The sequence below is a fragment of the Haliotis asinina genome, chromosome 9 (assembly GCF_037392515.1).
Source record: "Haliotis asinina isolate JCU_RB_2024 chromosome 9, JCU_Hal_asi_v2, whole genome shotgun sequence".
In the NCBI taxonomy this organism is placed as follows: Eukaryota; Metazoa; Mollusca; class Gastropoda; order Lepetellida; family Haliotidae; genus Haliotis; species Haliotis asinina.
The window spans coordinates 9824952-9849438 of record NC_090288.1 but is presented as its reverse complement, the minus strand read 5'-3'; the positions used below and the strand labels follow the sequence as shown (position 1 = coordinate 9849438).

The 24487-nt window shown below is 37.5% G+C and overlaps 2 protein-coding genes across 3 annotated transcripts; one reads left to right on the top strand and one right to left on the bottom strand.

Moving 5' to 3' along the window:
* Positions 1 to 4027: 4027 nt before the first annotated feature.
* LOC137295940 (ubiquitin-like protein 4A) lies at positions 4028 to 12667 on the bottom strand. 2 transcript variants are annotated; one of them, XM_067827534.1, is made up of 5 exons: positions 12502 to 12667; positions 12124 to 12264; positions 8635 to 8740; positions 7843 to 8063; positions 4028 to 6912 (listed from the first exon to the last, which is right to left on the bottom strand). In XM_067827534.1, the coding sequence occupies exons 2-5, from the start codon at positions 12169 to 12171 to the stop codon at positions 6826 to 6828; spliced, it is 462 nt and encodes a 153-aa protein (XP_067683635.1). In that variant the 5' UTR covers positions 12172 to 12264; positions 12502 to 12667; the 3' UTR covers positions 4028 to 6825. The 2 variants fall into 2 exon arrangements, with proteins under 2 accessions (XP_067683635.1, XP_067683634.1); XM_067827533.1 differs by lacking the exons at positions 12124 to 12264; positions 12502 to 12667 and adding an exon at positions 9020 to 9124.
* Positions 12437 to 24483, top strand: LOC137295939 (nuclear transcription factor Y subunit beta-like). The gene is made up of 9 exons (XM_067827532.1): positions 12437 to 12993; positions 15161 to 15243; positions 16289 to 16362; positions 16595 to 16660; positions 17332 to 17399; positions 18137 to 18266; positions 19299 to 19380; positions 19939 to 20012; positions 20413 to 24483. The coding sequence occupies exons 2-9, from the start codon at positions 15162 to 15164 to the stop codon at positions 20425 to 20427; spliced, it is 591 nt and encodes a 196-aa protein (XP_067683633.1). The 5' UTR covers positions 12437 to 12993; position 15161; the 3' UTR covers positions 20428 to 24483.
* The last annotated feature ends 4 nt before the right edge of the window (positions 24484 to 24487 follow it).

The window sequence follows — 24487 nt, the reverse complement described above, 5'->3', positions numbered from 1 at the left end:
ACATATTACAAGTGAGTGCATGAAGGGCACATGGGACCAATATACTGAATTGCTCAATTTGATGGAATAATTGCCATTTTCAAGAAACAAATAGACCAGATGTCTTTAGTTATGTTTTAGAGATCACCTAAACAATCTGTGTTCAGTTTAAGTCAGGTGTTGCAGGTGTCCTTGACCTTTGAAGTATCTGTCATGCGTTTAATTTGGTTACAGATGACCATGAACTTTAAACAATCTGTACTAACTTTAAACTAGGCTCTGTTCTTGGTTTATTTCATTTCTGATTTCAAGACTGCTGTTTAGCTGGAATATTTGCTAAATGTGTTCTTCATTAAAAGCAAAGCTTTTGGTCCAAACAAGATGTCACCTGTATATTGTTCCTCATAGTTCATAAGTGGTGAGCCAGTTTGAAACTGCCTTCATTTGTGTTGATAATGTTGCTGTCCTTATAATATAATTATTATATTATTAATATAATTATTTGTGTTTTTTAACTTTGATTCATTTAGGAATACCATGCTTGTTATTCTTCTTGCATAATAACTTTGCAATATTGTACAACTGACTCCTACATACGTTATTGTCCTTTATGGACACTGTTCAGTGTCTTCATGTCACATGCATCCTTCAAAAAGAGCATTGAACAGTATCCATATATTCCAAACATTTGATTGCCATAAAAGGTGACTCTGCTTGTCGTAAGAGGTGACAAACGCGATTGGGTGGTTAGCCTCGCTGACTTAGTTAGCACATGTCATCGGTTCCAAATTCCGCAGATCGATGTTCATGCTGTTGATCACTGGATTGTCTGGTCCAGACTCGATTATTTACAGACCGACGCCATATGGCTGGAATATTGCTGAGTGCGGCATAAAATTAAACTCACTTACTCACTCCAAACATTGGACATTTGACTTCCTTTTCCAAGTTTCCATAGCAACATAATTATTGCAAAACATGTTAGTCATCGATCCAATTTTACTGCTGTTCCACCTTGGGGGCTGTGTCAGAGGTTTTCATGCCAGTTCCATGTAGACAGATTGTTCTGGTTTTAAGTGTGACAACCTCTGTATGCATTGATACATTGTCAAATACAGCTCATACCAGAATATGTAGTCTTCAGAATGCGTAATTTTGCTGTGCATACAGCAGGATAAATTTTGGAGAGTTTTGTGTGGAAATTACATACCTTTCACTGTTATATCATTCAGAAGAAATACTAGTTACAGAGTATACACTACAGTATTTATGAAATGGTTCGCATGCCCATTCTACCTTTGAAAATATGACTGAACCTTACATTGCTACATTGTTAGTTTGGAAAGTATGCTAAAACTTTTAACACAAGCTCTCAATTATTTCCTGAGGAAGCATACATTATACTCAGGGGATTTACAAAATTTCTTTACTTTTATTTCATACACAGGTGTTTTACATCTGATAACCCATTTACATATATACCCTGTTATATACAGACCCTTTCAAATACAGACACTGGAAAATATTGACCCTGTTCTAAGCCTTATATAGCCTACTAAATATATAGACTGTTGGATAAGACCTGTTAAATACAGACCATATTACAAATAGAAATTCTGTTAGATACCCTAACATATGGACCTGGTTTAATGTCTTATTGAATATACAAATGTTAAATAAAACAAGGCTTTTTAACAGGTACAGATTCTGTTGAGAGCAGAGCAGCCTTCTTTAATGATACCCTCTTCATACAGATCATACTGAGTACCTCATTACACAGACCAAGTTCAGTCTCAGCTGATCCAAACTTGTTTACAAATATTATTTATGTCATTAATCCTAATAATCTTATAATATCCTAATGTTTATGTTTTTTTGTTTTCTTGTGTAAAGGGATTCAAGTCCTGTTCAGCAGTATTGACATAATCCAGATAAACCTGAACCAGTTACTCCATTGTTAGAGTGAGTGAGTGAGTTTAGTTTTACGTCGCACTTAGCAATATTCCAGCTATATGGCGACGGTCTGTAAATAATCGAGTCTGGACCAGACAATCCAGTGATCAACAACATGAGCATCGATCTGCGCAATGGGGAACCGATGACATGTGTCAACCAAGTCAGTGAGCCTGACCACCCGATCCCGTTAGTCGCCTCTTACGACAAGCATAGTCACCTTTTATGGCAAGCATGGGTTGCTGAAGGCCTATTCTACCCCGGGACCTTCACGGGTCCCATTGTTAGAACTTTGTATCATCACAAATAAACAAAAAACAAATTCCAATTGCAGCGGGGTACAAGTTGTTCTCTACGACAACAATATTTCCGTCCATGATAGTCTTGTCACATATCAGTTAATAATGGAACATAGCACATAGCACAATCATGACCACTTCTTGTCTTCATTATGAGGTGAGTGGTGCTTTGTAACAGGCTGATTTGTGAATAGAGATGAGATTAACAGTATGAAAAAGATAATATTTTAGCAAGAATGTAAACGTTCCACTCACCCTCATTAAAGAAGTGCGTATCATTGGTCACTGTTGACAAGAAGTATATTTCTGGTCAAACAGACATTGAATTCATCTTTTCTTTATTACCAGTTCATATCCTTAATCCATGACTCTTTTTCACCCCAACATTTTTAGCTTATTCAAATATTTGATGTTGCATTGATGCACTTGTATCTTATTTCAACATTTTCAATTGACAAATAATGTTTTGTCTAAGATGCTAAATATTTGATATAAATCATGACATTTGTAAGTTGAATCAGTATATATACCACATGGAAAGTAACAGATCTGGAGACTGTTTCAGCAAGGTCAGATCTTGGGAGAGTGATCTCCCCTTTCAGATGTAATTAAAAAATTGATACACCAAAATTGTGTAAGTTCCTGTTGATACGATGCTCCCATGACTAAGTATGTTATTCCAGTGCTGACAGTTTACCCCTAGTTTCAGTGAGAGGTACACCAGCATCAAATGCTTCTGTTGCCGTATCATCAAGTGCTGCAATGTTATGTCTTTGTTTTGTTGAGTTTGTAAAATATTCAAGGAACACAAAGTGTACATGGTACACAATCTGCACATTCTTGTTGTAAAAATTATAAAAAATGTCAATAAATCGTTATCATAATGCCATTTTTGTATTTGCTGTTTCATGTAATGCCATGTTAAACATGATTCCAAACATACCCATCCAGAAACTATGATAGAAGTCAGAATAACAGCCAGTGTTTGAGTTGACTCACAAGATTAGAAGTATGACAGTGGTTTAATCGAGTCTGGACAAGACAATCCAGTGATCCCTCATTAGCATTGATCTATGCACTTTGGATGTGATGACATACATCGAGTAAGTCTTCGAGAGTGTTCACTAAATACTGTTAGTTACCTCAGATTTTAAGTTTAGGAGTCTCAAGACCACTTGAAAGCCAGATTCTCACACAGTGTATAAAGAGGTGAATCCATAACATCGATTCTGTTTGACACTGATTTGATGACTAAAAACGTTAAGTCTCAAACTTTATGTTTCCTTTTCTGACAAAACCAAAGAAGGGCGTTTTAACTTACAAATTTACTTTTGAAATGCAAGAAACAAAATTTAAGACACAACTGGCATGTGCAGTGAAACAATACTTTCATAGCTGTATATAATGAAACAGAAGACTGAATGAATGAGTTTTATGCTGCTTTTGGCAGTATTCAAGACACCAGAAATGGGCTTCACACATTGTACTCATGTGGGAATCGAACCCAGGTCTTCAGTATATCCAGATATAATGTGAGGATGCAGATTCACTTCATATCATGTCCAAACTAATAACGAGTTTTACGCAGTCAAACGTCAGAATTTAGATGCATATCAAAAGGCTATTCTTACAAGTTGATTGTAAAGATAATCTTTGTATTCGAACTGAAAACAGGTATAAAAATTCAAGTGTCTTGTGCTTGAAAACAGCTTTCTTACAAGGTTATGACATCAGAAAGCTACAGTACTATGGCCTATAGTGGTTGTAGGTTTACAGGAATGACCAGAAGGACATTATTGGAAATATGTTTGATCTTTTATTGACACTTTCATTTACTTCATACAAAGGAAACAGTGCTCATTAAAATTGACAGATGCAGGTGTTTCTTTCTTGGCACAGGTAATACATATTCCACGCTGTCTCTGTAACCATAGTAACATCAAACATTCACAAGAGTCAAGAATTACCATATACATTGGGTTCAAAGATCTTGAACACTGATGCCACACAATCGCTTCATTAAATCAACCATTAGACGAACATACTTATGCAACCTTTAGCTAGTCTAGGAAAACATAAGCAGTTTCAGAACAACTTAAAATGGCATCACAAATTGTACCAATGTGGGGAATTGGAGAAAATTTGTGATGATGAGCGAACACTTAAATGCTAGGCAAAATCACTAACCCCATTTGTTGAGCTAGTTTAGCTGGGCACTGCCTTTAACATGCCAGTTACATCAGAGTGTGTTGAGGAAGTCTGGCTTAAACCGTTTTTAGCAATATTTCAGCAATATCATGGCATGAGACACCAGGAATGGGTTTCACAATTCTGTCCATGAGGAGAATCAAACTAAGGTCTTTAGCATGACGAGCAAACATGTAACTTTTAGTGAGTGAGTGAGTGAGTTTAGTTTTACGTCGCACTTAGCAATATTCCAGCTATATGGCGACGGTCTGTAAATAATCGAGTCTGGACCAGACAATCCAGTGATCAACAACATGAGCATCGATCTGCGCAATGGGGAACCGATGACATGTGTCAACCAAGTCAGCTAGTCTGACCACCCGATCCCGTTAGTCTGTAACTTTTAACATGATACAGTGAGTATGGTTTTATAGCAATAGCTGTTTATAGCAATGTGGGGAATTGAACCCCAGCCTACAGCGAGGTAAGTGGATGCTTTCACCATTAGACTACCCTATCTCTCTTTTAACTTGAATTTAAGTGAAAATACTCCAATTCAATGATAGATTAAGGTACTATTTTCATGACAACTCATCCAAGCAAATTAGTCTTATTTACCCCCTCAAGAACCTCAGTAGAATAGTCATATACTGGATGCAGTGCCCTCTATGGAAGAAAGCAGAGCTGGTATATACTTCAGCTGATCACAATATTGATTCTGCACTCGGTTACTGAGATAAACAACCAATGAGTAATCAGCTTTACAATCGATAAAAATCAGTGGTTGCGACTGGTTAAAAATAAAAGTACTGTGGACAACATCAAACCTTAAAGCCAATTCCACATCTTCTGCACCTGAGGTGTGTACAAGGTAAGGACAAAACTTTCTTTTTGACTTTGACCTTGACCTGCAGAAAAAAGTATAACCCTGGACAGGGCTGAGATCAGACTACAGGTTTCATGACCCATCAACTGGAGTTACCGGATTATTGAACATGTTTGAAAATCCACAAACCATTGCTGACGCTATTCAAGTTGCTGAATCATACCATGTCAGTGGTCGAATTCCACATTGCATCCCAGATTCTGTTTTGAACCTCTGCCAGTTCTACCTTACATAAAGCTCATTTAAAAAGATACATACAGAATGTCATGCTCGTGCATTTGGATGTTTTGTATTGAACTCAAATATGACATTCTCTCTCTATATACATGTACGCAACAATTTCTGCCTCTTTTATACATGTTGATAGAAAGAATTATAGGTTGTCAAAACGAGGGATACAAAGTGTTGCTCTGTAGAAGATTACAGCTGCCATTGTTAACTACTTCCTCACTGTTACCATAAAGACATATTCGGTCACACCTTTCTACATCTATTCCACTGATTAAAAGTAAAAAGACAAATAGGATACATAGATATACATGAAGGATATATATGCATGTGATGCAGATAATCAGTATTACAGACAAGGGTGAAATGATTGGGTCTAATAACTTGCATTTAGCCATCCTCAATGCTGATTGGTCAAATGAAGCCTCATGACATCACTGAAGAATACGACATCAATTGTTTATGACATGACAAGTTGATAAAGACTGCATGTTGTCTAAACAAAAGGCTGCCTTCAGTTGTGTTTCTCTACAAGGCTGACCATCCACACCTTTATTCATTTACTCTTTGCTGTCTGACTAAGTAACAATTAGAATACCTTCCTCAAAACATGGATTTAAATATTATCTGTGACTTGGGAATGAAATGCCTGAAGTGACTCGTCAAGAGAGTACTTGCACCATTTAATCACGGGACTGACATTCTTCATAGTTTATTGTCTACTCTACATTCTTGATGTAAAAATAAGATACATGTGTGTGTCTGCACATTACGTCTTTACATATTCCTTTAAAGAGAAAGTACATACATATCTCCACAAGTGTAAAACTTTAATGTTGTCCTTTTCCAAAGACTTTGAGGGTAGCAAGTCAGAATGAATGTTAGATAATGATGCTTTTGAGGTACATAAGTATCACTCATATCATTCTACTCGTATCTACTGCATCAAATTCCATTAACTGCAGGTGCCATGTGTTAGAAGTCCTCATGGTCCATCATAGCAGCTAAAGAAACAGATCTTTATAATCATCAGTATCCTGATGATCTAGATGGTGCCAATATTACACTTCAGTATCACATGTACAATCAACAATGCGATGTCAAAATGAAACACAAAGATCTCTGAACTCCAATCATTTAATCATAATGACTTCAATGTGAAACAAGGATTTCACACCATACTATTGGTAACAGACATGATAGCTTCAAGCTAACCACATCATCACTCATTGGCATCATCACCATCACTGAGTTTCAAGTCTTTTCGCCGTCCTCTCACACATTCACTAAGTACTATCTTTCTCCCGTGGCTCTCATTTTAGAAGCAGCTAGTCTCTCTATGTCATCTAAACTCAAGCTGGCGAGGCCTTTGTTGAAATCCTGCAGAGGGCAAAATGAAAAAGAAATCAATGATTTAGTTATGAATGTTTCTAAAATATCAGACCAGGCTAATGTAAGTCATTACAATTTTGAATGGACACCAATACACTGAAATATGAGGAAATGTTTTTTAAATCAAATAGACTAAATCAAGTGAAATTTAATGAACATTTAATTTAATTCTGAAGATAACATTATTTCAAGAATCAGACTATCCATCATGCTAAGTTCAAACTCTCATCTATTTCAAACTGATTGTGTAATAGTGTTTCTAGGATCATTGTATAATAGTGTTTCTAGGATCCAGTTCGATAAATGCATGAAACAAACAACATGACAAAAACATGTTTGCTTTGGAAGCACTGGAACTGTAGGCTGGCCCAGAGTCAAAAGCCATGTTGTCAGGATACATTGCAGGAGATACTGACTAAAAGCAAGGTCTTTTTACACAACATATAGCAAACACTTTCCTCAAGTTATCTCCCTTGTTCCACCAGAGATCTGGTATGACCAGTAAAAATTAAGTCAGGGCATCAAATCTTCAGTCATCGGCCAGACTAGGTAGAAACTTTTCATGCTATGGTACAACACACAACAAAATCATGCAAAGATTATGGCCCGATTATGTCCATCATAATTTTTAGCAACTTCAAATTCAAATTTCAGACTTGTAAATTATTTTGTGTTCTAGTAACCTTCATGCATGGCTAGTCTCAATGGAGAGAACAATTTGGAAACACATAATTTCAGACACTGGATTGGACTACCTATTTTAGTCATGAATGTGTCCAGTCCGAATTCAAACGAAGCCCATGTAAGACCAGAGACGGGTGGAGAATCTAGATGTGCTTTACTTAGGAGCTACGGCTACAGCTGGATAGAGGGACCAATATATAGGTCATGTGACTTGCGAACAAATTGTCAACATACCTTTCTGAATTCTGCAAGTACTAAATCTGCATCCTTCTCTGTATAATGTCTTCGCAGGAATGTCTGCAGTTTGGTCCAGACAGGGGCACTAGCACCTGTGTCTGAAGACACTGTTTTAGAAACACTGTCAGCTGAGGAGGCTGAGGTGGCTGAGCCAGGACGTGAAACCACTGTCAACTTGCTGCCATCTTCTACATTGTACTCACTCAGTTGTTTACTGTCTACACAAAGAAACAAACAAATCATAAACAAACAGGATGTTATGATGATGAACACACTCCATAATCAACTAGCAACATAAAATGCAAATCATCACACATAATGACTTGTAAAATGAAATTAAAATATAGAAAAAGAGTACATGAATTAGGGCAGTGTTCACGAATGGTGTTTCAAAGTAACAGGACATTGAGTCCTGTAAGTTTCAGATGTCTGAACCACTGAAAATTCACAGGACCCACAGAGTAACCGGACTGGTTATTTATTGATAGGGCTTGGGAGTTGGGGCAAGGGTATGACAAAAATGACAGAATGATAAGGCAGCAACACAATTTATCACTACTGGGGGCATAGCGTGGCATAAAAAAAAGACAGTTCCATTTTTCGAGTATAAAAAGAAACATCTGATTCTAAGACCATGCAGTGTAGTAAAATGAAAGTGAGGGTGGGGGATTTGGTGACAGTATGTAAAATACAGTACAGTTCTAAGCACAATTCCTGCCCCACTGGACATTCACTTAAACTTTTTAGAAGACAATATTTCAAACATAGGAATAACTATCTCAGCCTCACCAGCCATTGGCTTTCCCTTGTACAGCAGCTTCTGGTTAGCGATGGGAATTGACATGAGGGCTGCCACCTGTTGCTTGATGTCAGTGACATAGCTGCTGGGTGAGGCCTGCAAACACACCCATGCAGTAGATCCTAAGACTAAAACTAGCACAAATACAATCATGGAGTGTTTAAAATATACATAACAAAAGACTGCCATGAGGACCAACAAGATTTCAGAAGCTATAGTCACCCCTACTAGCTTCAACTACCAGAAAACGGGTTCTTAATGTTAAAGAAAGTGTAGAATATTCTCAAAGCTGTATCGTTGCAATAAGGGATATGACGTGGTGTAATAAACATACTTTTAAAGAGGCACTGACACGGAGCGAATAATGTTTCTCACCAACGGTCTAATTACGAAACGAAGCAGCAAATCGGTCAGCACCCGATCCCTCGACCGTGACGGACAAAGGGACTGGGCTCCTATCCACATTAGCAGAAATTCTTCACCCTAAAAAGTGAGGAGGATGGATGCAACATGCCGTTATATAAAAATATCCATGGTATTCCTTATCTGATTGTGACAAAATATGCCAGCAGTGTAGTTTTTTTCTGATGCCTGGATGGTATAGTGACTGATCCAATTTGATCCTATTTCTGTGTTTTTTACCTCGATATTTAATCATGCAATGTGAAAATATAATGTCTACATACACGTAGCAAGCCATTTTTTCATATAAGTCCGAAAGATTGCAAAGCTTAATATTTAGATAGTTTTGAGGGTTGGCCCAGCTGTCATAACAAACATCACACGCAAACTTTGGTAGCTACGACTCTGGTTAAACACACAGTTGATTTATCTGAATTTGTAAACTAATAACAAAGACTTTGCCATTGGTAGAGAAATCTGAAAATTTTCTCACGTTAAAAAACTGATTCTACCCATTTACCCAAGTACACAGCAATTACCTATATGCATTTCTTATGCAACAACGAAGCTCCGTTGGTATCCTCAAAATAGTTTTGGCCTATAAGTGTTTTCATGCTACATGCGACACAGATTACATCTTCCTTGCTGTAACTCTCGTTTGATGGTATAAACCTACATGTGTTATTTGTCATCATTCACTTGATGGTCAGTTAATGAATTTAAAACGGGTATAAATAGTGGCAACACCACTAAAATTACTCAACATAGGTTCCCATTTGGCATTTCTCCTGTCTGGAGTAAATACTCAACATTATAAATTAAGGTCTGTAGTGGCAAATGTATTGAATTAGGAGATAAACATCATGTGTTGGCCAATTTTCGGGTGTTATTGAGTATTTGAAGCATGGGAATGCATTTGGAACCGAGGTCAGCCGGAGGTTTCAAATGAAATATTCCCGTGCTTCAAATACTCAATAACACCCGGCAATTGGCCAACACATGATGTTTATCGACATTGTAAACACAAAAGTATACCAAAGGGGTTTTAATGTCTGCACTCGTTTACATCAAGTATGAGTACAGCAGTAAAGTGTCATCAGCTGGCCGTTTCAGCTGGTTTCCATGGTAGCATCTGGAGTTGCTCATTTGTGACGTCATTCTAACTTTACGTCACAATATGATTTGAATGACGTCACCACTGTTGATGACACAACAAAACAATTGTTTACGTGTAAATACGCAGTGAATAGTCTTGCAGTTTCCAGGAATCTAATACCATTTGATCATGTTTTTCAACGAATCAGATTACAGAACACAGTGACTTTTGGTTTACAATGTTATGTAATATGTGCATGTAAGTGATACAAGAGAATTTATCAGCTGAGTTACAAAAACAAACATTGATCAACACACTGATTGATTAATTACTTCCACAGCAGATTTGTCAAAAAGGCAGTGTTAATGAGTGTAGATTTACGTAATCTATACTGAATACACCCTGTGGTAAAGTACGAATATAAAAACAACATCCTTCCTACAAAGACTTAACCGCCACTGCCTTGATTGATTGATTGTTGCTCATTATTGGCTAACTAATGGTGGACATCATACAGTTAGTTGCCAGGTGTCCTGTCCTGGGTGACCAGTGAGACCACTGTGAAAAATTCTCAAATGATGTATCACTTTTTCGCATATTAGACTGTTAAAGACACAAGACATAGAGCAGGATTATTTACCAGCTGCAGATGAATGGAATATCGTTCTTTTATGTGGATATTGATGGCTACATTCCTGAACGAGGTACATAATAGCCTGACATTGTTGCTATAACTTTCGTCTGGCTAAAATTGAATATTTGCATTTTGTTTTAATTTATTTTTTGTAGCATTCAGCAGAATCTGTATTATAGAAAACATGCACTAGGTCGCGAATAGGGTGTGTGTGAAATATGATTCACGTTGGCAATCTATGCACAGTTTAGATATTAAAATCAAGTTAGCAATTCACTGTAAGTATAAGCAGACTGTGTGGGTTTTTTTTACTAACTTTCAAAATGCAAACAAGTGTGACAAGGAATTAATTAGGTTTATAAGACAAAATATAAAGACGTATATTGACTTCGTTATTTTATATACCACTGGCAGATGAGTAAACATCAAGGTCTTTTATCTGTTTTCATAATAACGAAGTAAAATGACTTCATCTTTGTTGATCAGTCTACACATAAACTATCAACTGCGCATATGGGAGGTGCAGCAGAGATCATGAACCAGTCATGAATTCTGGGATATCATCCGGGTACTCCCGGGAGAAAAACAAAAACAAAAGAAACCACCAGTCCACGGAAATTGCTCCGCAACAGTGCCCCTTTAAGTCACTCAACCTGCCTACCAAAACCCTTTACTCCCTTAAAGGATAGGTTGTATGCATTCCTACCCAGAAACCAAATTCAAGTGATTATTTCGCCAGTGATCAAAGAATATTTTCCAAGAAACTAAGAAAGAGTTAGTCCTCAGCAAATGCGGATTGTCTTTCATGCATAATACTGGGAACATCTTGTTAAATTAAAACTTACAAACATCACACTATCTTGTCATATATGCCAAGACTGATCATCAACATATAGTTTACTGATTGTTTTTTTATACCTGTTCTAGTTTAATAAATGTATATTTAGGATGAGGTATGAATGTCAGTTTGTAATTTTGGTTTTTGATGGTGGTGAGGTGTACGGGGTGTACTCCTACCCACCATCCATCATAAGGTACTGACTTCGTGATAGACCCACAAGAAGGTTGTAACCAGCCTCATGGTATCTAAGTTATCTTCAAACATTTGACAACACTTTATGGGACTGAAAGGCAAAAAGACTGAAGTCTAAAAAGTCTGGTCAAGTGTGGTTGCACGATTGCGCTTTACTGGTAAGTATCATATGAATACCTGCTAACACTTCCACCCAAAGGTAGGTTTGTTTTAGAATCTACATCATTCGTACATGGCCAAGATACACTATGCTGAACCAACACATACTCCGGAGTATCGCTCATGCTGACTAAGATTACAGTGATTAAACTCACGGCAATTGTGCATTCGTCTCCGTTCAGTACTTTAACAGTGAGTCGCATTATGCCTTTTCGTCGGAAGGATAGAAGTCTTGTTTCGTCAATCCTCTGCAGACGGGTAATTCCCCAAACGTCACTTCCGACTGGCGTAGAAATCTACAATATTTTCCAAGGAAAATTGATTGCCCATGACTTATGTCTTGACAAAGCAAACAATCACTTTATCATGAAACAAATTGCTGATACGGATGCCACAGCATGTGTTTTAATGATAGAACAAAGCGTAAACGTTTGAATAATATCGCACTATTTATCACGTTATAAAAGGTTCGTGCAGGTACTCCCAAACCGGCCAGTCATATGTTTCATATTTTGCTTAAAATACTTGCTTACATCAATGAACAATTCAACCTCAACTACTCAGCATCAGAGGGAAACCAGTTGTGAATTCATTACAATCTCTGTATGTCAAGTATTTTTCTTTTCAAGCGTCCAGTGACGATTCTATCTACATCGCCCCTTCCCGTCACATTTGCACTACTTTCCTTGAAAACAACTTACCCATATACAGCACTCCTCACAACATATTAATTACGCTTTACCTATCTCAAATGAAATGTAGGAAACTCTTGACTGCTATCTAGTAATATTCATATACTCTCTTTCATAGGAAGTGAAATATGTGACAGAAAAGAAGGAGACCGAGTTTGGAAGTATTTCATGTATAAATCTTACTGTTGCCTTAACTGCTGCAATATGTCTGTAGTAAACTAGTATCCTGTTAAATCATTGACTGCATTCTTCGCTGAGTGGCTAGGCCCTGCTGCAATCTCACTGGCTCGTGCGTTGACCAACCAATTTCTCAAGCTCGTCTCAATCACCCAGGTTTGTTGTTATTATCCTTTGGCCAATAGACTACACGTGCAACTCTTTCAAACCATATTCCATCTACATGGATGTCGTGATCACCCTACCTAACTCTTATAAACAGTTTCGGATGTTTTCAGGTTTCTCCGCCATTTTCTTTTGTAAGATGACCTCGCCAAAGCCGAGTAACGACGCGATCTGACAAATCTTCGTAAATTTGACACACTAGGTCGACATGTAGCTTGTAGAACTATGTGCTGATATTCACAGGTACACAATGAATCCTGATACTGCAGGGGTACAAAATCACAATCCCAACCAAAATGTTACCACTACCGGATTTTTTTTCCATGTTCAAGAATCATTTCCTGTTTATTCACCAGTACAGAAACCAAACAATTCCAAGAACAGCCCTAGACATGGTTTAGAATAGTAGGTTAACCTAAGACCCATCACTTGGTCACAACATGATGCCCATTGCACCTAAGCCAACAAACCCAGCAGCCTAAATTACCTGCATGAATCAAACATGTTGATAGTGCTCTACTATCCAGGTGTTTATGTTGATTATCTTCAGTTTTGCTTGTATCATGCTCAGTTGCTCATTATGTTAAAGAAATTCTGGAACTGATATATTTTACCTACATGTTGATTTGACTATTATTTTTCAGTGGTTTGATATGAAAGTAAATAAGCTATATTTCATAGCAGGTTTGGAACATATGTCATATGACACTGACAGAGTAGTGCTTGTTGACAGGTTGTTGGTGAAGTCTTATTTCATAAATTATCAGTGAACAGAAGTTTTCAGAATCTGAGGGACACATGATTTTGCATAAATTTATAGAAACAATACTGAATGAAATCTTAGGTTTAATTAATTAAAAAGATACCAAACATAAGTCCAGTGAACATTTTATGTTACCAGAAAGTGGAATAACTTGTGCGACTTAATACTGATTCTAATCCCACTCAATGAGGACACTGAGAAAATGTAGGTAGGTTGTTGACTCGGCACATGTTCCTGACCCTAATTTTGCTAAAGATTTCAAGGGCCATGATAGTACTACGTAGTAAGTGCCTCATCTAAACTTGAGATTGGCATATCTACAGCCATATTTAGAGGTCATATTTTCTTGTTAAGACCATGGGCAATCTCATGACAATAGTGTCTCAGTTCTAAGGGCCACTGTTCAAGATCTGAGGACAACCCTTATCAGGTCATATCAGAACAGCTCTTTGTGGCCAAGAGAGAAACTTTACTCTAGCTCAGTGGCAGTGTTCACGAATAGTGTCTGACCGTCTGACAAATCTGGCACATTTGCCAATGGTCAGACAGTAGTCCCCAACCTGCTGGCCCCAGTGCCTGACTGAATATATTACAATGACTTTGTCTGAAGTTGTTAAATCTGAAATGTGTGTTTAATTTTGTTCTGTGGGTCCTGTGAATTTTCAGTGGTTGGTCAGACAGACGTCTGAAACTTACAAGACCCAGTGTCCTGTTACTTTGAACCACCATTCGTAAACACTGTAGTGGCAATAGTTTCAAACAGATAAGTTCCATTCCAGACATGTTTTAAAAAGGATTTTTCAAAATTTACAAAGTGAGTGAAAGAAAATATTGGGATGTCAGATAAATTGCTGTGGGTGAATTTTAGTAGAGCCTGCTGTCTGTGATACAACTTCTCACTGTAGTGAGTGAGTTTAGTTTTACGCCACACTCAGCAATATTTCAGCTAAATGGTGGTGGTCTGTAAGTAATCGAGTCTGGACCAGACAATCCAGTGATCAACAACATAACTATCAATCTGCGCAATTGGGAACCGATGACATGTTAACCAAGTCAGTGAGCCTGACCACCTGATCCCGTTAGTCGCCTCATACGACAAGCATAGTCGCCTTTTATGGTAATCATGGGTTACTGAAGGCCTATCCTACTCCGAGACCTTCATGGGTAAATGTTATCTTGTTGCAGTATGAGATGGACAGTCTGCTTGGTTAGATGAGAGCTGGACACTTAATTGGATGTCTTCAGTTATTGTTTAGCAAAACCAAGAACTAAGGTTTGCCAAAAATGAGAATTTGGCAGTGTGCTGTAGCCTAGTTCTGCTGTTTAGCTGATTTAAAACAATATTTTCTAATTCCACCACTGCTTATTGAATATTGTGATTTTGCCTGACTTCAGAATGGAGACAGCTGAAGGTTCCGGGGACAACAGTCTAAGTGAGTCGTTCCTGACAGGCAGCAATCAGTATCAGATGGAAGGAGGTTCGTACAAATACTGTCTCCGTGGTAATATTGCACATTTACAGTTTCATGCCAAACTGGGTGACAACACACCAGGAACCCATGGCAGCACTTTGGATGGCATATATATAGTATGTTGTGTATTTTCAAATGATAAGGTGTAGAGTAGCCTGGTTGTGTGAGTGTTTGTTTATCACATCAAAGACCAGGGTTTGATTTCACTCAAAGATACAGAGTGTGAAGCCTGTCAATTTAATGATTCACTTTTGTTTAGTGTCATTTATATTTCTCCAGGGTATACATTCTGATAAGTCTCCACTATACCCTGGATGCATCTACGGCTCGGTCTGAAAATTTTATTACCTCCCTTGGCTGACTTTTTATCCAATCAGGTGTATACAGCTGGAAGTTATGTGAGCCAATCACAACACACTTTCGCTTTTTATATTATCTAACCGATTAAACATGGCAAAACAAACCATGCAGAGGTTCTCTGAAAGAGGCAGACAGAGTTCTTGCCAATAGTTTATTTAGTTTCCAAACCTATCAATGTGTCTGCATGATTTCTCCTAAATCTGAGTCATATTGCGGAAAAACCTACGCAGTTGCAACCGCAATGGTTATTGACACTGGCAAGTTCAGTTGTAACGGCGGCTTAGCTGATTGGCAGATTGTGAGGATTCGAGCCAGTATGGGGAGGTAATGAAATTTTCGGACCGAGCCGTAGATGCATCCAGGGTAAAGTGGAGACGTATCAGAACATATTTCCAGGAGATATCGAGGATGATTTAGAGCCGTAGCTGGTGTTTGTCTTGGTAGTGGGGTAGTCTAATGATTCAAGCACTCACTGTCAGACTGAAGACCTAAGTTCCATTTCCTGACCAGGATATGGTGTATGAAGCCCGTTTCTAATGTACCTCATTCATGACAAAAATTTTAGTATCCCTAAAAGCTCCTGAAAAACATACTCATTCCAGCAGTAGCTGGAAGCCCACATAAAAGTTGAATGCACTGTAGCCATGAGCTGTGGATCTGTAGCTCTCTTTACGTAGAGCATCTATTTCAGGTGATGGTGATGAGGTCATAGCATCAGGGGAAGGGGATGAGGAAACGAAGACAGATGAGCCACTCAGAGAACAGGTAGGTTGGGACTTGGATCATGATGTTATCCCATGGTGTACATATCAACGTCTTATGTCAGTGGTATCCTTGGACTTGTTATTAATGTTAAACTGTGCATTTCATGACAAGACAAGATTAGCTGATGCCCTGATGAACGTGTTTGTGTTTAACTAAGTTAAAAAAACATTTCAAACTTTTGTGTGATTTTCACATTCTTTTATTAAATGATGGATGTTTTTCTTCTTTGCAGGATCGATTTTTACCTATTGCAAATGTTGCAAGAATCATGAAGAAATCAATACCACCCAATGGAAAGGTAGTTTAACAGTTTTCATTGCTGAATATTTCCCAGATCATTTTTCTAAATAGCTTTACTTTAATTACTCATTTCTCAAGTTTTTCACTTAACTGAACTTTTCTAAATGTGAGTCCCACCTGCTAGCAAAGCAGCTGTGTCATTTGCAGTTGCCATTCCATGGGGATAATCTGTTACTATCAGATCCATGAAGATCAGGGTTACAATTGGTCTCCAGTGACCCATACTTGTTGTAAGAGGTATAGATCACTTGCATAGATCAATGCTCATGCTGTTGACCACATGATTGTCTGGTCCCAACTTGATTATTCATAGACCACTACCATATAGCTGGAATATTGCTGAGTGCAGAGATGCCAACCACTCTGATTTTGAAGGAGTTACTCCCATTTTCAAACACAAAATTTACTCTCTGATTTGTCTGTAAAAAACTCTGATTTTTAGAAAATACAAATGTGATAATAAATTTAGAATCTCTGGAAGAATTTTGGTAAATAGCCATTTAATATGTTCATTAGAGATAAGTAATATCTGGTTAAGTATGCCCAGAAATTGCGTAATTTCAGCAGACTGAATCTATTTTTGTAGGGGAGGTTCTGTGGACTCTTCCACATTAAATATAATGCCCATGCTGATTGTAATTAACAGAATGCTAACATTATCTCATTCAGATTGCAAAAGATGCCAAGGAATGTGTTCAGGAGTGTGTATCAGAGTTCATCAGCTTCATCACCAGCGAGTATCCTTCATGCTTCCACTGTTAGCATTCAGTATTTTTAGTTATCAACAGATTTTTACGTTTCCATGAAGATCTTAGGATGTCTCAATGGAAAATACTATTTTCATACCTGTAAATGTTTCTGTCAATAATTGGAAGCTTAGTCCTCACCCATTTATTTGGAGCAGCATCACATTGACAGAATTGACAGGTAGCCAGAATGACCCCATTACCCATTATGAAAATCAGTGGCCACAGTGTCCAGTCCAGTCTGTTTATTTGAACCAACATTGGCGGATAGCTGTCTCCTCTTACCCTAAATCACCATGGTGATCCTGTGATCTTGATTTCACTTTTGACAGATTCATCACTCACTTGTGCTGGAATCTGGTAGTAGGTTTCAGTTCCTGATTCACCATGTATGAAAATCCGTAGTTTGAGTGTTACCATGCTCATTGTTTTCACCAGTGTAGTAGCAAAGGCCACTTAGTTCAAACCCCCTCAATCTCATTTTAACGATAATGTTGGTCAAATCAGCGTTTTGGCAATCTCTCTCTCATTCTCCATTTTCTGAGTAGGTTTCGAACTCAGGATATGTTGTGTTGTTCCACATCATGTGTCTCCTATTCGTTGCAGAGGGAATGTGGTTTATGAACATATCTGCCATAGCTGTAAGGGAAATGTTTAGTGTGCTGGTAGACGTGCACAATAACAAGTGTAGGTTCTGGGATGTGTGTGTTGACCTTGACCCTGCTCAGAGCAAGTGAGCGATGTCATCAAGAGAAACGGAAGACCATTAACGGAGAAGACATTTTGTTTGCCATGTCAACTCTAGGGTTTGACAACTATGTTGAACCCCTTAAGGCATATCTGCAAAAATATAGAGAAGTAAGAGAAACTTGTCTTTCACCAGTGTAAGTAAGCTTAGTCTCAGTGTATTTTGTTACACTCCACCACTGAGTCTAACAAAACCTAGTAGAAGTTTGCATCAGGTAACCTTTGAGCGTCCAGTCGCGGAACGGTTAAGTAGAATTAACCAATCAGACAACGGCAACTATTTAGGTATCGGAGGGACTTTCAAAATATTCAGGTCACTGACACAGATCTCTCCACAAACTGAAATCCACATATAACACAATTATTTGACCTGCAGTATACACGCTTTGGGGTTTCTGTTGACATGGTTACCTTTAGCTAATATTTCTGCTAGATAGCATCTTTGAATATTGCCAAAAACACTGCCTTCAGCAACTGTTCACTCACCGTTGTCATGGTTGTACGTAAGCCGTGTCATCACCCGGAAGCGAGCGTACGCTATAAAGCATTCGGAATCATTCGAGTATGAACCTTTTCGAGATAAAAAGTTCAAAAGGTTGGTTCAGATGTGCACTTTCGCGATTTTGTAAACTGTGTTCTGATTGGTCAATCTCAAAGGTTACCTGACACGACCTCCCATAAGGTTTTGTTAAGACTCAGTAGTGGAGTGTAGCAAGAAGTACTGAGAATAAATTTACTCAGACTGGTCTTTCACAATATCTCATTTTCATATTCCAGTTCATTCCTGTGTGTGTAGTAATGTTGAGTTCCACTCATGCACTCTTCTATAGCCATGCACTCTTCTATAGCCATGCACTCTTCTATAGCCAGTAATCTGGTCAGATCCTTTGTTTTTTATCGCTTTGTTTCATCTGGGGTCAAGACTGGCATTGCATATTGATTGAACTTCCAAGAACACAGAATACTCGTAACACTTTCATTCAACACATAAATTTTTTCATACTAAACACCTTGAAATATTTTGAAGTAAACCAAAGATAATCTTAATTACGATCTTAAATACATCTTTATAACCATGTTGCACTTCTGCATGCATGAATTCACCCCGGTTTTGCAAAATGACTAGTATCCCCTGTGTTTCAGTCATCAAAGGGAGACAAAGTGCTTACTGTGAATGCTGCTCAAGATGCTAGCATGGAAGAAATGGTTGGAGAAGAATCTTTTGGTAAGCAACTCTCATTGTAACTGACTCTTTCAACTGTTCAGCATAACAGGAATAGTTTAACATAATAACATTCAGTCAGGAGAGTGTTACATTTGGATTGGATACAGAGCACATCAAGGTGTAAATGTCTTCCAATTGAATAAACCATACGTTCTACTTTGTTTCAGACTTGTTTTGTTAGAATTAGTCTTCTGCAATACCTAGTTGTCATAAACATGTCATTGTAGCTCAGTGGCATGGATCGATGCTCCTGATGTCAATCCCTGAATCTGTTTTTGTTTTTTCATAGTTGTATTATTGCTTAGTGCAGTGTTTGGAGAAATGACAACTGTAGCACTGGCCTTAAGCAACATGCGTGTGAATATAAATGCTTTCAGTGTTTTTGTTACAATACTTGCTTTTGATGAATTGTTGCCAGGATTTGACCTTTCAAGACCTTTTGACCAAGTTCTTTGATAAGTTACAAACTCTTATGTATTATGCACACTTCTAAACAGTCAGGACCAAATCTGTTGTCCCTTCAATCACAGAATGTTCAATGACAATTTCTGTTTGCAGGTCAGTCTGTGACGAATATGCTGACTACAGATGGTGTACATTCAGGGGTCATTCTTGCTCAGTATCCCAATACAGTAAGAACGTTTCTCACATTCTCACATATACATACCCCAGATTTTCATTTGCTAATTGTCTCCTGTTGCAACGTACATCCCTTTTCTCGTTAACACAATATCTCATGAACTGTTGTACCCAAGGTTTTCAAATTTGGTTCCAGCCTACTTTGGGGGATTAAGCAGACCCTAGTCGATTTAGGTGACCTTGACCTTGTTTTCAAGGTCACCACAACTCTTTGACCACTTTTCAAACTCTTATTAATATGATGTCTCATGAACTTGTTTTATGGTGGTAACCGTAATCTTGTAAGAGTTAAATTATCAAAAAAATATATATATAAATATTTAACACCCCTAAATATTTCATTTATCCTAAAAAACTGAATGATGATTGTTAATGTTCTGCTGTATTTTCCAGATGAGCTTTTCCTAGAAGAATCAATCTGCTGTCAATCCAGTGTTTCATCTGAGACAAGCAACATCCCAACCAGCAGCATGAAATCAGTCATCAGTGTTGTGGTCAGACATCCTGGCACATACACTTATCTGCTCGGATAACGTGGTCAACATTAGACTGTGTCCTTAACTCCAAACTCACTGCCTCATTGGTCATCTGGTGTACAAGATCACAGAAATTGTGAACTAATTTTTAAACATGGCCACAATGGCAGCCATATTGACTGAAAGAGGACAGCTATCTCTGTTCTGTTTGACAGAAAACCATGTCCACAAGATGAACAGACACAGAACCAATTTGGGAAAGAACTAATTGTATTATGAGACAAATATTTTCACTAGGTGGAGTTCTTTTTATTACAAACAATATTCATGTTCAAATTAATGCATTAGTTTGCCTCAATCTCAACACGTCCATGTAGATTTTTGTCATACTGGAATTATGAATTATTATTTCATAACATAACATTCTGTAGATGTGATAGTGACAGTGATGGGATAGGGGCCATAAATGCTTGGCTTTACAGATATCTTTGTCTTCTCTGCAACCCAACTCTTGTCTGTTGTAATACAGTGTTCTTAATAAGGGTACACTCATGTGCCCATGTTGATAAGATTAGTCGATGACTAAATACTGGTAGATTTCTGGTACCTCATGCTTGTCACCAGACTCATCTAAAAGAGGCCATTATCAGTGGCTGAACCTGTGGCATCCATGTTGACAAAACCAGTACCTGTTTCCAGTCACTGGTTGATCTGTTCCATACTTAATTATGTACAGTTGCAGTATATAGATAGAACATGAAGCCTGTTTACTTCAACCATCACTGAACCTGTGTTCAATGTAACTGTTGTATAAACAGTTCTATAGATTCAGGATATTTGCAGATTGCTTTGGCAGTCTTTCAAGAGTAAAAATGTAACTTAGTCTCATGTCCAGCAATAGATGTAGCTTTCGATATCAAACAATTGTAGGAATTATTTGTCCTTCATTTTATGCCCCTCAAGCTGAATATCTCTACACGTTCTTATTCATTGTGGGGCTGTTAGCTAGTCTAGTGGTTAAAGTGTTCGATCATCATGCCAAAGACCCAGGTTTGAATCCCCACATGGGTATGTGCGAAGCCCACTTCTGGTGTCCCTGGCTGTGATATAGATGGGATACTGCTGAAGAAGCATAAAACTAACACCTACTCTATTCAGTGTTCAGATACACATATTGTAATTGAATATATGGGTTTAAGTAGCATGAATTGGCAGTACCATGATAGTATTCACAATGATAGAACCTGGATTTTATCAATACCATTCTTAATTTGTACCAGCCAAACACCAGACCTGGGATTTTATCTGTCATTGTCATGAACTTGTCAAACATTTTATTTTGTTTGTGTAATTTTACCATTATAGTATAGTGTATAGTAAAGTGCGTCAAACTAAATCCCCTTTATCACTTTATACATATGTCACCATAGTGTGCTGGAGAAATGATTTCGTTTGGTGCTGTTGTACATCAGTTTTCAACTTTTTAGGTAGTGTCATGTAGTGCTTAGATTACTCGAGAGGAGTGTTCCTTTATGTAAGAATGAAAGTTTTCTCAGATTTCATGTTTTCTACTGTTTCTTTTCAAATTAATTTTAATGTAAACAGAATCAAGTGCTTAGAAAACCTTCTCTCCATCCTGCCAAAAACATTTTTATGTTATAGCAGTTCTAGCAACTCAGAAGAATCAGGAATAGCTTTCAGATTTCCAAGAGGATGAATCCTGCAGAATGATGTCTGTAGGTGTTGAAAAGAGACTTAACAGATCTTTCTTTTCTTTGAAAGGCTGAATTGATTTGCTTGTGCTCTGTAGGTAAATGAATAATCGTTTGGGTAAAACTAGATGAAGCCCTCATTGATGTCTCAAACATGTACACAAATTCATCTGTCATTGCATTGTAATTGTGTCATTACATTTTATTTGTGTGCTTTTTCAGTGCTGGTATACTTAGTGTTAATCATTGCTGGTATACTTAGTGTTAATCATGGAGTATTTTTATATGTCCCAGCAATAAATGGGTACTGTTAGTATATGAATGTGCTTTAAACAAACATGTTATCATAAGTTTTCCTAGTGTCTAGGCCATTTGAACAAACATAAATCTGGAGTTCTCTTCCTATTGAAAAATTCGTCCCTCAGCTTGACATTTGTTTCTATGTCTGAAACAGCAGTTTTCACAAATATATTTATCATGTATATATATACGCCATGACATATACTTAAATTTTGACTCACTTAAAGCATTCATAATATCTTTTATATATATATATATGGTTACATCGAAGATGAATTTCTCCACTGAGGGGGAACCAACTACAAAGCTTATGCAGATAATTTGCTTGAGGATAATGCATCAAATTGCTGAAAAGCATGCGCAGATATTGTGCATGTGAAGGTTCATCATTTATTGAACTTATGACAATAATCTTTTGAACATTTCGACTTTGTTTGAATGAATCACTTCATTTGCAAACAGCACCTTTAAACAATATGGAATATTTTGCAAAATCTAGTTTAAAACAGTTGACTGAAGCAAGTGGCTATATTTACACTAATGAGTCTCAAGGTTTCATGGTGAGTATATTTGTGTTCACACAATTGTCTCATGTCTTGTTTTCAAAGATTTATACAGCTAGTGTTAGCAGTTAGGTTGTAAACATACCGACATTGAGATAATACTGCATTTCTCAACAGACCATCATTTCTGTAGCGATCATGGACAATTCAAAAGTATGAATATTATCATTGTCATTGTCAGTTTTATCTCATAGACAAAGTATCAGTATTTTAACTTGTGTGTTTTCAGTAGCAGACTTGTTACGTAACCTTCCCCCATATCTTGCCATGATGTGAATACACCCCTTATGGAATCTCACCCAGGAAATACTATACGTTATAGCAATATCATAAGAGGTGTATGTGGTTTTATGCATTCTGTGTGAAGTTTGTATTTTGAGGAGGGGAGAGCTTGTGAGAAAGTAGACTGTCCTAGGTTTTATAGCACTTAGCAGTAACAACACCAAAGTCCGTCAAGAGGACATTTCCCCATCTCATCTTCTCCTTCCCCATAACATTGTGCGGCAGAGTGTGTGACAATCTCACGTAAAGTTAACCCAGACAGGTGTCCTAACAACTGACATCTTCAGAGTGGAAGAAACACCCCGTTGCCCTGCGTCCAAGATTCTGATCTCGTCTTCCAAACCTTGACATTTGGGGTCCATCAAGGCTTTTTATAAATGCTTTGCATAATTTTACAAATTTAAACCAGTATGGGATCTCACAAATCTAAGCATTAGTGAGAAAGGTCAGTCTCCATATAGGGCAAGCCCTGTAAATGGCCTTAGTTTTCAATTGTAACCTACACGTTACTTCTGTTGAGGATGTCTAGACAACTGTATATGTAATTCCATGAAACAGGAATACTTTTGTGAACGACTTCAAGATCTGACATGAAGATATTGACAGAAGTAATGACTGTATAAGGTCATGTGGGGTCGTGAAGCGCCACATGAGCACAGGCTTCAAAAACTTGCCTCTTTCTACATCAGCAACAGGTAGAAAAGAATTGACTTTCATACTGATTTTTATAATCATCCACTTTATCTGTGGGTCCAATTTCAATTATACATGTAGTTTGCAAAATGGCTTAGGAATCTTTTTGCTAAATATCAGGTTAAAAGCTTAGTTATTGTTCCAGTTATGTATCTGATCGAATAAATAGTGCCTTTGTTTTCTTTCTCTAAAATACATACTGTTTGTAAGTATTTTGAAGTATTGTTATTGCTGACAGTCACTGCCACTTTATTAATGAAAATCCTAATGAAATTTGACTATTCTTTGTGACAGTCTGGTCGTATTTATGTATTAATCTGACATATGTCTTGTGAAACATATCTTTTGTTTTATGAGTTTGGATGTTATCTCATTAACCAAAGTCTGACACATGTCAGGTAAAAATAAATCATTGTAAATAAAATTTACAGTCGTACAGTTT

What these genes read in the sequence shown, in the direction of transcription:
- LOC137295940 (XM_067827533.1), bottom strand. Translation starts at nt 9,109, where the DNA reads ATGTGGATAGGAGCCCAGTCCCTTTGTCCGTCACGGTCGAGGGATCGG. An exon ending in CAAGGGAAAGCCAATGGCTG is followed by an intron (nt 8,064 to 8,634) that starts GTGAGGCTGAGA and finishes TTCTTTGTGTAG; the next exon opens with ACAGTAAACAACTGAGTGAG. An exon ending in TACTTGCAGAATTCAGAAAG is followed by an intron (nt 6,913 to 7,842) that starts GTATGTTGACAA and finishes TGCCCTCTGCAG; the next exon opens with GATTTCAACAAAGGCCTCGC.
- LOC137295939 (XM_067827532.1), top strand. Translation starts at nt 15,162, where the DNA reads ATGGAGACAGCTGAAGGTTCCGGGGACAACAGTCTAAGTGAGTCGTTC. An exon ending in TCAGTATCAGATGGAAGGAG is followed by an intron (nt 15,244 to 16,288) that starts GTTCGTACAAAT and finishes CATCTATTTCAG; the next exon opens with GTGATGGTGATGAGGTCATA. An exon ending in ATCTGCAAAAATATAGAGAA is followed by an intron (nt 18,267 to 19,298) that starts GTAAGAGAAACT and finishes CCTGTGTTTCAG; the next exon opens with TCATCAAAGGGAGACAAAGT.